This window comes from Eretmochelys imbricata, chromosome 5, assembly GCF_965152235.1.
Source record: "Eretmochelys imbricata isolate rEreImb1 chromosome 5, rEreImb1.hap1, whole genome shotgun sequence".
Classification (NCBI taxonomy): Eukaryota; Metazoa; Chordata; order Testudines; family Cheloniidae; genus Eretmochelys; species Eretmochelys imbricata.
In genome coordinates this window covers 128,498,248-128,514,196 of record NC_135576.1, presented here as the reverse complement: position 1 = coordinate 128,514,196, position 15,949 = coordinate 128,498,248, and the positions used below count along the sequence as shown (strand labels likewise).

The following is a 15,949-nucleotide window of genomic DNA, read 5'->3' as shown; positions in this document are numbered from 1 at the left end:
CATATGTTAGTTTTGCATGACATTTTCCAATGCTTTAAATTTGAAAAGACATGCAAGGAGTCTTTCACAAATTGCCCTGCAAGATTAATGAGTAGTTTAAAACCTTATCAGGAGCACCAGTTAATAGCTGGGGGGGGGGGGGGGGGGGGAATGATTCTGTGCTGATTGTGAGGCCCGCAAGTGAAAATATAAATTAAATGGTTTCAGAGTAACAGCCGTGTTAGTCTGTATTCGCAAAAAGAAAAGGAGTACTTGTGGCTCACGAAAGCTCATGCTCAAATAAATTGGTTAGTCTCTAAGGTGCCACAAGTACTCCTTTTCTTTTTATAAATTAAATGTTTCTTCAAAAAATTAAACTGTTTTCAATAGGCCTCCCACTGTATCTCATCTTCTCCATTAGCCTTAGATCGTGATAGCCTCAGAGCAGGGAATATCTTGCACATTGTATCTTGAGGCTGCATTCCCTTGACCCACCCTGATAACAGACTCTTCCATTTAGTGGTTTCTATTCTGTTAGTCCACTTTTTAGTGTGCTCCTTTATGCGCCAGGTCTGGCATAGTGGGCAGAGCAACAACCAAATACAATCAGCACACACTAATATCAAAGGCACAGAGTAGAATGTGCATGCTTACTTGGGCCCAACTTTAAGAAACAGTGGTCACTACCTTTCTAAGAATGTCAGTAGAGTGTTCATATTTTAAGGGGGTCTCTACCTGTCTCTTCCAAAACCAGCCCACAGGGAACTTTAAAAATCCAAATTTAATTATGAAGAAAATGCCTACCCTATGCTACAAAATGACTTGTTTTGTTTCACGTGGCAAGTACTCAAGGGGACAAACTAATTCAGACAGTTTCAAGTATGAGAGCCACGGGACTATTTTCAAAATGCCCTATAATTAACGTGGAATTTAAACATTTTAAAAAGTGGCACCAGTTTGTACAATGCTGCATGCATGTAAATCACATTAACATTTGCTTTCCCCTGAATCCTTTTGACAATGGCTAATGATGGAGAGCATGCCACACCAACAAACAAAGGAATGAAGTAACGGGAAGTCTGCAGTGGAGATCACTGCATGAATCTCAACCCATTTGAAGGTGCATTATATCAGAGAATTTCAGAGATCCTAATATCTTTAAGAATTTGAAAAGTTACAAAAGCTTTGATACTGAGCCCAACCACCCGTTTTCCCACACAATCAATACCAGATCACTCACTTTAGGGCCAAACAAAGATAAGGTATTTATATTTGTAAATAGTTATTAAAGCAAAAACATTTTAGCTTAAAAGATGCACAAAGACCATTTGACGTAAGTTTTCTCCTCCATCTACCTAAACTCAGTTTTCTGGGAACGGCAGTGCAAATACACCTCCCTAGATCATTTTAGCGAGGCCACTGTCTGTTGCAGCACAAAGATCAAGATCTTGCCCTGTATTTTCTTGTAAAAGCCCTCTCCCTGTGCAGCTACTGTAGTATGAAACCAGCTTTCTGCTTCCCCCTGCCCCCCATCACTTTGAGTTTCTGCCAGGGACAGGTTTTCTTAATAGGCACTGGAATAGTAACAGAAGAAATCAATAATGTAATATTTATTTAACTCTGTAAAATTGTCTATCAGGAACCCCACCGTTCAAGGTGCTGCCCTTGAACTAGTGTCTCAGGAAAAATTTCAAGTTTTACAAAATGCTAACCCTTGGCAACTGCATAGTGCCTCCCAGCAGGATGGCACTGGCCACAGTTTTACTTCAGAACTCAAGACCTTCCATACCATTTGTAAAGGACTGACAAAGGATGAAAGGTCTTAAAATAACCAATCAGGAAATAAGTGGCCCCCTTGATTAATTTTAGTTCAAAAGTCAATGTGCTCCAAAACAAAGTACTACAACAAAAGGTAGATTTTAGTGCCTTTTGAAATGCCAGCCATCCTAATACGACACACTCCCTGCAGCTGGTTGCTAGATTCAAGAGAGAAGTAGCATTTCAGTAGCACACTGACGACATGCTCCTCTTCCTTTCACAGCTTTGTGTTTCTGCTATTAAAAAATTCTTACCACCAAAATGTGTGTGGCTTCCAGTCACGAGCATACTTACCAGCAAATAGGAACTATTGTTCAGATTAAAGTAAGAGTGGGAAACAGACTACATGGTTTCAGTTTGAGCTCCAAAATTTAATTAACAGGATATTCAACAAGTATTTCCAACACCAAAAATATAGGTAAAAGATGCGGTCTAAACACTAAGCCATGTAGTGGTGTCCTTCATTCCCAGTCAGCAATCCCAACGAGATGGATATATACTCATACCATCATTTGAAATGCTGCATATTCAAGAGTCTCAATTTCATTAGTTCTACAGCATCAACTTTGTAGTCCAACCCGGAAGTCTGCTTTTACATTTCGTTCAAATGTTGCAGTCACTTAAATTCTATACTGTACCTTTAAATCTCTATGAATAATAGGTGGTTTCTGTTTATGCATATGTTGCACTGCTCTGCAGGTCTGATAAAATATCTTCAAAACTGTATCACACGAGAGAGGCCCTTTGGATTCAACTTTCTTTAAGAATTCCACCAGTTGCCCTACAGGAGATAGAACCAATTCATGTTAGTATACAAATGCTTTAAGTTTTGGACAGATGGAAATACTCTTACTTCAAATGATCCATAGTTTTAAAGCATTCAGAGCTTCCATCCCATTTGGATATAAATACTGCCCCTTCATTTCATCAGACTATGCCAGCAATTCCCACTGGACATTTTATTGCCCAATATTAGCTACCAGGGAACAACATAGGGTTTACAACAAGGAATCAATGACTAAACTAGCCATGAATCATTTTAAAGGGGCCTTTCACTATACCAGCTGACACTCTTCATCACAGATGCAGTATACTCTTTTCCATCCTCTCTACTCCTGCCAGGTCATGAGTCAGAAACCACCCTTCCAGCTGAGAAAAAATGGACAACACCCTTAGCCAGGAAGTGCTGCTCCTACACAAGCAACTAATGGAAGTCTGAATGCTTCAAGTAATTAGTCTAAACCATGGTAGTTAAAGGTGTGGTGGGATTTACAGACAATTAGAGATTGCAAACATTGGCTTGTTTAACCTTGAAAGGAGAAGAGTTAGAGGGAATTTATGAGAAGTACTGTAGATTATAAAGGGGACAGTAAAAACTGATCACCTTGTTCCTTTTCAGAATGGCCCATAAATATGAAAAATAGGTCAGTTAACAGCAGGTAAATTGCTGTCTTGCTAGATAAGGTTTAGCTGTTCTCCATGTAGTAAAACTGTGCACTTTTCCAGTTCAAGATCTACGTATTCATTAGGAAGAATTTACTCTGTTCCTAAAACAAGCCACACCACTCAGGAACAAAAATAGGTTTTACCTTTACAAAGCTCGGTGAGCAGAAGAAACTCGCCCTGCCCAGTATCAGATTCTTCTTTTCCTATTGATGCAGCAGAGCAGAACTGGACAATATTAGGATGACCTGAAAGCTTTTTCTGGGGATTTGTTCAAGGAAAAACTTTAAGCGTGTCAGAGATTTTCTTCATACTATCAAGCACAACCAGCTCACATACACGTCTAATTGGGTGTGTTTAATATACACAACAGAAAAACCTAACCAGTGTCTCATTTGAACAGAATGAGAACTAAAGGCAAAGTCACCAAGAGTAAAAAAGTCAATACCTGTTAATATGGCTCTGGAAGATGCAGATTCTGATCTAGATACAGCTTGGTCTCTCTTGACAATGATTGCAATGCAACAATATAGGTATTTGTAAAAGACATCTCCAGCAACTAGACTTAATCACGGATATCTGCTGACATTCTGGCTGTGTGACCAAGGCAGGTTCACTGTGCCCTCCACGCAGGTCTATACACTAGCCCGGGGTGCTCTGTCTGTTATGGTTTTCTTTCAACTAGGTAGAAAAAAGTCTCACAAAAATCAGAGCCAAGAAGCTTCGTTATAAGCAAGATTATAAAAAAGGAAAATCAAAAACTTTGTACTATAAAATACTTTTTAAAATGTCACTTTCAATCAAAAAAGAGGATTCAGGCTCCTAATTCCAGTGTGGGGAGGAAGAGAGAGAAGTAAACCTAAGTGACTTTAGTCACTGGCTGAGGAGCTTACAATATATCTGTTTATACAGAAACTAGAACAGTGGGACCCTGGTCTAAAATTCGCAAAAAGAAAAGGAGGACTTGTGGCACCTTAGAGACTAACAAATTTATTTGAGCATAAGCTTTCGTGAGCTACAGCTCACTTCATCGGAGCTGTGGCTCACGAAAGCTTATACTCAAATAAATTTGTTAGTCTCTAAGGCGCCACAAGTACTCCTTTTCTTTTTGCGAATACAGACTAACACGGCTGCTACTCTGAAAATTGGTCTAAAATTGTGGTCCACAGGTATATTGAGCTATGAACGCATGAAGCCAAGCGCTTAAAAATGGGTATTGGCCAAGGGCTGTGAGTAGTGTTGTGACTCTCGGGCCTACAAAGCATGCCCCTCCTGTGAACTCAAATGTAAAAAGTATGTGAAAGTTCACAAGATGTTACAATAACCTTGAAAAATTGGTCAAAATTGCTTACAAAGTTGAATGTTATAACAAGTGAATGAGAACCGGACAAAGAAACTGGATTAGTCTAAACCAAAAAGGCCATGCTGATATAATCCAAAGACTGTTGAAATTATGCTGGTTAAAAAAGATGTGGAACCAGAAGATAACAGATAAAAAAATGGTGTGCCTGATATTAGACCTAATTAGTGAACAAAATAATGAGGGGGATGAACTATGCTGCCCACTTTTTCCTCTTTGGGGGTTTCTTAAAAAGAGACATGTGCGAGGTAGGGGAAAGATCAGTTCAGTTCACCTCTCCCTCTTATCTCCTGTCCCACCTTGCATCCCAGATCATCCTCCAACCTGCCAGTACCGCAACTCATCTAAGGGACTTAAGGGACATCTAAGGGAAGGCCGGCTGGCTTCGATCTTGTTTAAGGAACTTTGTTGTCACCTGTGAGTGCTGAAAGTCATCGCATCATCATGACAGCCAGTCCTGAGCCCGCCAGCGGGGAAATCTAATTACCAGCACCACAAAGACATGCAAAATCCTGTACTGTATTCCCTTCTGCCCCACGGTTTCTTTCTTCCTTCCCTCTCTCACTCCTGGCGTTTCACTGAATCCTGAAGTCAACTATACCGTAGTCATCCAAGCCTGCCTTATCTAAGGAGAAAGGATCCAACCAAATGACAGCCCTGACCAGATCGTAACTAACCAGGGTCAAAGCAGCAGGTGTCTTGGTCGAATAGGCAGCCAAAGCAACCACTCGTAACTAACCAGAGATCCAGTGCTCCAAAAATATCAAGCAAAGCCATATTTCACCCATCTTTTCTATCCAGTCTCTCCCTCCACCTTTAGTCTGCCTGTTTGTTAAGAACAGGATAAGCAGGTGCCCTTCACATCAGGACAGAGTAAAATTAACCTTTGCCTTTTCATCAAAGAAGGACTGTTCTGAAAATAAAAGACTAATAGTTTGACAGCAAAAGGAGAGAGACTTTGATAAGGTCTAACTAAGTCTCTTTTGCATAACTACTCAACCACAGTTCAAAAATAAATACTTGTTTTAAATTTCTTGTTTTCTTGTGTTTAACAATACACTTTCAAATTAAATGAATGCTCAGAGGTGTTTCCCAAATAATCAAGGGCTTTATTTAAAAATAACCAACCCCAAACCTATCTATCACTGTTTAATGTTATACAGAGCGAGTTTATAAAACCTGTAACTCTTCAGGCCTTTGAGACCAATATCCATACAACAACAGGGAAAGAGAAGAAGAGTTGTTCAACTCAACAAGGGGAGTAGAAAGTTTAAACAAGTTTTTATCCAACTGGGAAATGACACATTTTCTGAATTTCCCCTCCAAAATTATGACAGACCAAACCACTATCTCCCATTCCATGCATCACATTACAGCTGTTTACTTTAGTACTGTGGAAACATCCTTTGACTTCACAAATTATGGCTCGGCAATTAGTGACCTCTAGCCTATGATTGGTCACTGAAGGAAGGAGTAAATAGCAGGTGCAATAAATTTATTTAAAAAGAAGTTTGATATCCATAACTCTTTATGAAGTACAGTTACTTTGGCATCAGTTTTCCAGAGTTCAATTTTATGGATGACACTAAAATGTTAGCTAAACATTTGAACAGACAACAAAAAAAAGGAGCCGAATAACTCAGGGGACTGATGTGATTGAAAGCCTTTTATCCTGTAACTCATTGGTCTGTACCAAGCCAAGGGTTTCAGAGATTTTCTTCACTGGAGAAATACTTTAGAAATACTTTCAGTGTCAATATGGATCATGAAGAACAGAAGCTTTCTGTGTCTTCAGGATGTTCATTTCTTCATTCTAAATATTGAATTTTTACCCAAAGAGGATACCATGAAACAAACTTCTTGAATGATGGCTCTGTTCTTCTCCTCTTCATTAGACAATAACCTCTGTATCGGAAAAAAGAATATTGAAAAGGGATATAAAATTTTGAAGAACTATAAACTTATAAAAACACATATATGGGAAAAATTAGAGCTAACAAAACAGTCAACGCTCAAGATCAGGGAGCAAGAGTCAAAGCTGGCTTGATCGCATTTGGACATGTCACCACAACAATAACCAAGTTTCTAGTCACCTAGTTCAAGTTTCTAGTCTTCTGTTCATCTACATCAGTGGTTTTCAACATTTCCGGAGTCTGACACTCAAGCCCCACCACCCAGGGATGAGGCATGTAACATAGCTTCACGGGTCCCCAAGGCAATTACCCTGCTTGCCACCTTCTAACACCGACCCTGCACTTGCGACCTCCCTAAATCCATCCCATTGCTCCTCTGGGGCTCACAACCCCCAGGTTGAGAAACACTGATCTAGGTGAGTTGATGTACCCTGGAAGACCTCTGCGTATCCCTGGTTGAGAGCCACTTATCTATATTCTCTCTCTCTTGGAGCGCAGCCTCTAGAATCATGCTTGCACTACTGCACATAGCAATTCCCCACGCTCAAACCCCATGCATTATGGAGCCCACTGGAAGTTAGTTCTGCAGCAGTCTTCTGGACTTCTGGGATATTTTGCTACAGCAAACAAACTTGTGCAGCAGATTCGAGGGAATTTTTAATGGAATTAAATATGACCATCACTACCAATCTTCCTTATTTTATTTATGTGAATATTAAACATACTGTCCCCCACACTTCCAATTTGCTATTGATTTATGCATCAAGAAATGCAACTCCATTCTAGAGGCAGAGGGAGGAGAGAGACTGGAGATTTGGGTAGCTGTAACTTTTGGCACCTACGGAGTGGTTGGGGTTTTCTGACAACAGTGCTACTCTCTTGTCTTAGGTGAAACAGAAAGATCAATAGGGAGAGAGAACTTGGGTGTTCTTGCCACTCACTTGGACTGTCCAGTTCCCCTTCTGAAATGCATTTTCCTGAGGGTTACCCCTAGAAAAAGTTCAGTCCTGCTATGAGGTTGGAGTCATGCAGTTTCATGGTGAAAGAGGTTTCATGCTGTTGTCTGCTAAGGGCTGGTCTACACTACCACTTAAGTCAATCTAACTTACGTCACTCAGGGGTATGAAAAAGACCGGCCTGCACAAGAGATGCACGTTACCATGATCTAAGCACTGTCCAGACCAACACTATGTTGGCGGAAGACACTCTCCTGCTGATATAGCTTCTGCCTCTTGCAGAGGTGGAGTAATTATGCTGATGGAAGAGCGCTCTCCCGTTGGCATAGAGCATCTTCACCAGAAGAGCTACAGTGGTGCAACTGCGCTGATGCAGCGCTTCTAGTATAGACCTGCCCTCGGATGAAGACCTGTTTGTTCCTGCTGCCATTCCTTGCCAAAGAATGGCCACTTGATAGGTGATGGCCCATCAACTTTGATGACACCTGGCTAGACGTGTCAGCTTGTTTGTCTTTGAGAAATTGCTTTACCCACTCCCCAGACATGTCTGGTGAACACACTTCAGTCATGATTTAATCTTATATTTATATACAGTACTAGTATCCTGTAGACCCTATCGGACCACCAATACATGTATGCCCATAACAATGGACCAGCTCAGTGAACGGCGGGACTTTCTGTTCTTCCCTAGGCAAGACAAAAATACATCCTCTGAGCTACATCTTTATTCCCTGAAACAAACGAGTTAGTACTGCCCCCGACATGACTAGTTATTACCCATCACCTTGTATGTGTTGGCTTTGACAAAGTGAAGTATTTTCTGTTTCCTCTACTGTGTAAATGGACAGTGTGTATGTGAATCTGGACTGGTACAGTAAGCAATGGAGAAAATCCTTCAGCTCTGACTTTTTTGTTTTGTATGCACACACATACAACAGTGACCATCATGCTAATGCACTGAGTCAAGAGACACATTTCAATCTTTAAAGTGATTTAAACACACATTACCTTTAAAGCATAATCTTTGCCACTGCCAAGATCTTGAGCTTCATATACAAAAGCAAACCCACCTATCAGATTAAGAAAAGTCAATTATACATTTCATTAATGTCTCTACCAGGTAAATTGATTATTTACCTTTATTTTAACAACTATAAATAGAAAAAATTCAGTTAATATTAGAAGTGTCTCTAAATACAGTGAGTGTATTCGATTACTTTTCAATTCCTAATCAGCAGCATTAAGAATACCATAAATGCATTGGAAAGTTGGAATGGACTTCTTCTAAGATTCAGAGGGATGGATTAAGGCTGATGCATTAGCCCTCTACAATTGCCCCTTGTGTTAGCAGGCCCCTCCCATATGGCAAAATATGGGTGGGCCTGCAGTCATACTACAGAGGTCAGAGAAAAAGCATCCTTGACATGCTGTCCATTCTGGTCAGGGTTTTTTTGGTGGTTCATTTATGGCCTGGACACAAAAAGAACACCTCCCAACATTCAAAGAGCTAAAGGTGTTGCAGTCTGTGGGACAGAGCTCCCCAAAGAAAGTACCCAAAAAGTGAAGTGGCTAATGACGTTCACTAAAGTGAACTTAAAATGATTTCATGCCTACAAATGTGTGTATCTTCTTTTGAGAACATTTTGGCTCTTTACTAGTGTAATTAATGGCCTTACACAATAGCTCTCTCAGGATGCTAGCCAATCCCTAATCCTCACTCCTTTTTTGGAGGGCTCCATGCCTGGACACCCATTTAAGTTGCCTTGTACACGTTCAGGAGTAGTTCCCATATCACATGCTTTTTATCTGTCTTTCTCATTTTCTTTAGTCTCTTATTTGCAGGTTCGACTTTCTGTTTTTCTTTCTTCACCCTTTTCTCTTCACTGCTCTGCTCCCCTACTTTCTGAAGCACACACGTTCACAGCTGCTCCCTCTGTTCACCTTCCCCATTTCTCACTAACAGCAGGTCCCCCACTGCTTTGCTCTCCGATCTCCGTTGGCCTCTTTGGGTATTAGATCCACCTTGTGCAGTCTCTGAGCCCTTCCACATACCGGAGAAGGGAAATGGCAGCTTTTGGAGCTCAGAGCCTCCCTTTATTCCACGATTGCTTCAGGCAGCACTGCTTACACCACCATGCTCCACCTGGGAAGTCTGATTTCACTATGGAAGGGCATGCCTTAAACTCTGAACCATCAGCCTAACCACTGCACTTTAAGTTTTAACTGGCTTTGTTCAAATTTTTCTGTCTTTACTACCCTCTTCACCTAGCAAATCATTCATGGATCAAGTTTACCTCCAACAGGGAGAAAAGACAATATCTGGGTCTCAACACACCTTCCGCTAAGCCTCTTTCCACTTGCAGAAGGGTTTAGTGGAAGAGCTGTAACAGTAGCCCCTTTAGGAGACAGAAGTGAAGGGAATGCATTTACACTCCATATCCAAAGAGAAACCAAGACCAAAAAGAAGCCCAAAGTGGGGAGTTTCTCTGTTCGCTTTGTTATACCCACACCAGAGCTTGAGAAAAAGGCGACACTGGCTGATTTTTCCCTGTCAAGATATTCTGCCAGTTTACATATTTGTTACTTTTCACACCTCTCATTTGATTAAGGGCTTGTCTACATGTACAGCACTGCAGCAGCACCGGTACAGCAGCACTGTGCAGCGCATCTGGTGAAGATGTCCTTTGCCAGCAGGAGCGATCTTCCCGTCGGCATAATAAAACCACCCCTGAGCATGGCAGACACGATGTCAGCAGGAGAGCTTCTCCTGCCAACACAGTGCTGTGCACACTGGCGCTTGTATTAGCATAACTTATGTCACTCAAGGGGGTGGTTTATTCACACCCTTTAGCGACATAAGTTATGTCAACATAAGCTATAGTGTAGACACAGCCCCAGTTTAGGTCTTAAAGCCCAGATTTCAACCCTGCAAAGGCTAAATTTAATAAATGTTCAAGGTTATTCTGACTAATTCACCTCATGACTGGGTGAATATTTTGCACTGCTTCCATCTGGCTTCAAAGGGAATCTCAGTGATATTTCAAGTACATAGGAGAGAGAAATTGCTTATTTGGGTTTTCTTAGCTACATTTTGTTATCATTTATGATGATTGGAGTTGTGTATAAAGTGGAGTCATTTTCAAAACATAGATGGACTTTCTACCATCAGTCTATTTTTAAAAGCATTATGATTTTTTGAAGTAGCAAAACATTTATGGGCTTTCATGAACTAAGTGGGGTGGTTTGTTTGTTACCAAGCTGTCATTTGTTATTGGCGATAAACATAGTATGCACCCTCAACTTCTTTTCACAATGCCTACCGGTAACTAATTAGGAAATTGGTTCAGAGCTCTGAACACAAAACAAATCCTCCTAGTTAATGGGAAGTGACAGAGGAGTGAGTCATGGGCCAGTCTATTTTCCTTATTTATTAGCTACTTCTGATCATTTAATACAATGTTCAACTGTCTGTAAGTATACACCAATAGCAAACTATTTGTATGGTTCTAATCCATTTTGGAAGTGATTTCAATTTCTTTCATTTGTAGATATGTATGACAGCCAAAACTACAAATCAATTATTTATTTGGCTGCAGTTTTTCTTCTACTGTTGAATCATTTTCCCTGTAAGATTATAGTAAACTGAGGAAGAGCAGATAACAAAATGAGAAGATGGTGGGAAACCAATCATACCTCTAACGGGATCTTATCCTAGTCCCACTGAACAATGATATTCTCAGAGTTTTATATCAGACAGAAGAGAAGGAAGAGAACTCTGATGTCATAAGCCTGTAATGTTTCATAACTCAGCAACAAGAAAGGGAGGACAGAGCAGGTCTAGGGAAGAGAGCAGTGCAAGAAAGACAAGGAGGAGTTGACCTGCTATCCCCTTTGACTAAGGGAACAAGATGCTAATATCTCCAGCCCAGCCACCTTACACATGCTGGAACAACTGCTCTGTGCATGAGGAACACTGCCCAAGTAAGGCAGGAGGATGAATTTGCTTCATGAGCAATCCAAACAGCTACAGTAGCAGGCTTTTCAGAGAGCTGGTACTCAGAACCCTTTTGTAGAATTATGTTCGAACACTACATTCCCATACAGTAACAGCTAACCACAAGAGAATCCCACAGAGGATCCACTCATCTTGTTTTTCCAATAGTGCCAACAACAGAGAGTGAAATTACAAGAACTCCTTGACTCTCCCTCTGCTGTTGGTATCCTTAGGGAACTACTATATACAGGGGAAGCACAGGCAAAATCATGGGGGCATGAGGTGGAAGGAAAGGAACAAGATGAGCAGAGGGGCTAGGGAAAAAGTCAGACAGAGCGAGAGAGAGAGAAACACTGGAGGGGACAGACTAACTAGTAGAGCACAGAAGATATCTCAGCTGAGAATATAAAAGAAGGGTGACAGACATAAGCGTTACCAGTAAAGCAGCTTATTCGTACCCCACTATGTGCACTTGTACTGGGTCTTTCACTGGATATAGATTCCAAGTTAGAAAGTAAATCACAAACATGCAGCACTAGCTCATCAGACTCAAGCATATCAGGAATACTCTACTTCCTCTAAATGCCAAAAGGGGAAAAAGGGGGACAGCAGAACCCAAAGGAAGTGACAAGTTTGTTCTCTGCAGGTTCTCCTGTTTACCCATTTATGCCTCACTTTCTAACTCCAGGTTCTGTACCGTCTGAACAGAGCCCACAGTGTTCGTAGAGTGCTCCATGAGTAGGGCTCAGAGGCACTATAGTGATAAACAAAACCCACCAACAACAACTTAAATCCTTAATAAGCCCCCACAATTCTAGCGGGTGGGCAGGAGGAAAGAGCCCTGTTCCCATCATCATGTGCAGAGGATGTGACGTATAAACTGGGGCCATTTAGTCTCTTCCTGTATGGGTAATGGAACAAGACATGAGAAATAGCATGCCCAATGCTTTTGCTGATCAGTTGGTGAGACACAGTTGGTGCCAGCTGGCAAAGGGTTCACTGTTCTGTAACAGCTACTCCTAACAGGCCTGACAAGTAGAGCCCTGTAAATCTGCGGATACAAATTTTGTATCCACGCCAGGTTCTACTAACAAGCTTACTACACTTAGCACCATTTCATAGTATTTATCCATAAAGAACATCATGTGAGGTTCCTAATATAGGCTTATGTCATACTCATCCTCACAACCACTGCGTGATGTGCGTACGGATGATATTAAAGGAGGCGTGTCTATGTACTGAAAAGATGTTTAAAGTGTGTCCAAGGCAGAGCTGACCAGCAAGCCTTCGCCAGACAAAGGATGTTGATTCATCTGTCTCTGTTGACCGCAGAGTGGATAAATATCAATAATTTAAAAAAAAATAAAAATTTAAAAAAAAAAAACAGGGCTGGGGCGGCAGGGGGTGTGGGTGGGAGGGCAGCACAAAATGTTTTTGCTTGGGGGCGGCAAAAAAACTAGAGCCAGCCCTGTTAGGTAGTTAGGAGCTGGACGCTGCAGGGAACACTCGCAGGTTGCAGGGGGTTGGTGCGTGCCTATCACTAGCCTGCACAAAAAGAAAAGGAGTACTTGTTGCACCTTAGAGACTAACTGATTTATTCGAGCATAAGCTTTCGTGAGCTACAGCTCACTTCATCGGATGCATAAAGTGGAAAATACAGTGAGGATGTTTTTATACACACAGACCATGAAAAAATGGGTGTTATCACTTCAAAAGGTTCTCTCTCCCCCCCACCCCACTCTCCTGCTGGTAATAGCTTATCTAAAGTGATCACTCTCCTTACAGTATGTATGATAATCAAGGTGGGCCCTTTCCAGCAAAAATCCATGGTTTAACAAGAACATCTAAGGAACAGTGGGGGGGAGGAAAGGAATAAAAAAGGGGAAATAGGTTACTTTTTATAATGACTCAACCACTCCCAGTCTCTACTCAAGCCTAAATTAATTGTATCCAATTTGCAAATTAATTCCAATTCAGCAGTCTCTCATTGGAATCTGTTTCTGAAGTTTTTCTGTTGTAATATCGCAACTTTCATGTTTGTAATCGCGTGACCAGGGAGATTGAAGTGTTCTCCGACTGGTTTATGAATGTTATAATTCTTGACATCTGACTTGTGTCCATTTATTCTTTTACGTAGAGACTGTCTAGACTGCACAGTTGTCCCCTGTACTTAATTGAGATCCCAGACCTTGTGGATCCTCCCCTTAGGCTGGGAGAGGTCCTTTAGTAGTGGACAGGCTCCACCCACCCATCTCCAGGATCCTAACAGACTGCAAGCCTCTCGGTGCAGGCTAGAGGCCTGGAAGGCAGTACTTCTGTTGCAAGGTTTCATACAAAAAAGAAGCTTACAAGAAGTGGAAGATTGGACAAAAGACCAGGGATGAGTATAAAAATATTGCTGGGGCATGCAGGAGTGAAATCAGGAAGGCCAAATCACACCTGGAGTTGCAGCTAGCAAGAGATGTTAAGAGTAACAAGAAGGGTTTCTTCAGGTATGTTAGCAACAAGAAGAAAGTCAAGGAAAGTGTGGGCCCCTTACTGAATGAGGGAGGCAACCTAGTGACAGAGGATGTGGAAAAAGCTGAAGTACTCAATGCTTCTTTTGCCTCTGTCTTCACGAACAAGGTCAGCTCCCAGACTGCTGCACTGGACAGCACAGCATGGAGAGGAGGTGACCAGACCTCTGTGGAGAAAGAAGTGGTTCGGGACTATTTTGAAAAGCTGGACGTGCACAAGTCCATGCGGCCAGATGCGTTGCATCCGAGAGTGCTAAAGGAGTTGGTGGATGTGATTGCAGAGCCATTGGCCATTATCTTTGAAAACTCATGGTGATCGGGGGAAGTCCCGGACGACTGAAAAAGGCTAATGAAGTGCCCATCTTTTAAAAAAAAGGAAGGAGGAGGATCCTGGGAACTACAGGCAAGTCAGCCTCACCTCAGTCCCTGGAAAAATCATGGAGCAGGTCCTCAAGGAATCAATTCTGAAGCACTTAGAGGAGAGGAAAGTCATGCCTGACTAATCTAATTGCCTTCTATGACGAGATAACTGGTTCTGTGGATGAAGGGAAAGCAGTGGACGTGTTGTTCCTTGACTTTAGCAAAGCTTTTGACACTGTCTCCCACAGTATTCTTGCCAGCAAGTTAAAGAAGTATGGGCTGGATGGACTATAAGGTGGATAGAAGGTTGGCTAGATTGTCAGACTCAATGGGTAGTGATCAATGGCTCCATGTCTAGTTGGCAGCCGGTATCAAGTGGAGTGCCCTAAGGGTCGGCCCTGGGGCCAGTTTTGTTCAATATCTTCATAAATGAACTGGAGGATGGTGTGGATTGCACCCTCAGCAAGTTTGCAAATGACACTAAACTGGGAGGAGAGGTAGATACGCTGGAGGGTAGGGATAGGATACAGAGGGCCCTAAACAAATTGGAGGATTGGGCCAAAAGAAATCTGATGAGGTTCAACAAGGACAAGTGCAGAGTCCTGCACTTAGGACGGAAGAATCCAATGCACCACTACAGACTAGGGACCCGAATGGCTAGGCAGCAGTTCTGCAGAAAAGGACCTAGGGGTCACAGTGGATGAGAAGCTGGATATGAGTCAGTGTGCCCTTGTTGCCAAGAAGGCCAATGGCATTTTGGGATGTATAAGTAGGGGGCATTGCCAGCAGATCGAGGGACATGATCATTCCCCTCTATGCGACATTGGTGAGGCCTCATCTGGAGTAGTGTGTCCAGTTTTGGGCCCCACACTACAAGAAGGATGTGGAAAAATTGGAAAGAATCCAGCAGAGGGCAACAAAAATGATTAGGGGACTGGAACACATGACTTATGAGGAGAGGCTGAGGGAACTGGAGATGTTTAGTCTACGGAAGACAAGAATGAGGGGGGATTTGATAGCTGCTTTCAACTACCTGAAAGGGGGTTCCAAAGAGGATGATCTAGATTGTTCTCAGTGGTAGCTGATGACAGAACAAGGAGTAATGGTCTCAAGTTGCAGTGGGGGAGATTTAGGTTGGATATTAGGAAAAACTTTTTCACTAGGAGGGTGGTGAAACACTGGAATGCGTTGCCTAGGGAGGTGGTGGAATCTCCTTCCTTAGAAGTTTTTAAGGTCAGGCTTGACAAAGCCCTGGTTGGGATGATTTAATTGGGGATTGGTCCTGCTTTGAGCAGGGGGTTTGACTACATGACCTCCTGAGGTCCCTTCCAACCCTGATATTCTATGATTCTATGGTGCTGAGACACAGCAGGCAGAGACAAGAATGCCTCATGCTAAGGGTATGTGTGTGGGGGGAGGCGGGGGGGGTGCCTCACAACCCTGGGTACCTCTGGGGAGCTCACAGTAGGGACTAGCATTATATAGATATGACAGTACTGGTGAACCATGCAGGAGAATAAATTAATTCTGTCCTTGGAGTGAAGCCCATTACTGGACATTTCTGGTCCAGTTTAGTGATGTGAAGCAGCGGCAGCAGAGCCTGCCCAAAA

At 42.2% G+C, this 15,949-nt stretch overlaps 1 protein-coding gene across 3 annotated transcripts in view; it reads right to left on the bottom strand.

Annotated features, from left to right (window-relative positions):
- The window catches only part of GAK (cyclin G associated kinase), a 144,498-nt gene that overhangs the window by 92,629 nt on the left and 35,920 nt on the right, over nucleotides 1-15,949 (bottom strand). For 2 of the 3 annotated variants that reach the window (XM_077817886.1, XM_077817885.1), the window contains exons 2-5: nucleotides 8,478-8,539; nucleotides 6,446-6,505; nucleotides 3,387-3,501; nucleotides 2,436-2,578 (exon numbers count right to left, since the gene is read on the bottom strand). In XM_077817886.1, the coding sequence (XP_077674012.1) occupies nucleotides 2,436-2,578; nucleotides 3,387-3,501; nucleotides 6,446-6,448 (261 nt within the window). In that variant the 5' untranslated portion in view covers nucleotides 6,449-6,505; nucleotides 8,478-8,539. The remainder of the gene's footprint in view (nucleotides 1-2,435; nucleotides 2,579-3,386; nucleotides 3,502-6,445; nucleotides 6,506-8,477; nucleotides 8,540-15,949) is intronic. The other variant, XM_077817887.1, reaches the window with a different exon arrangement.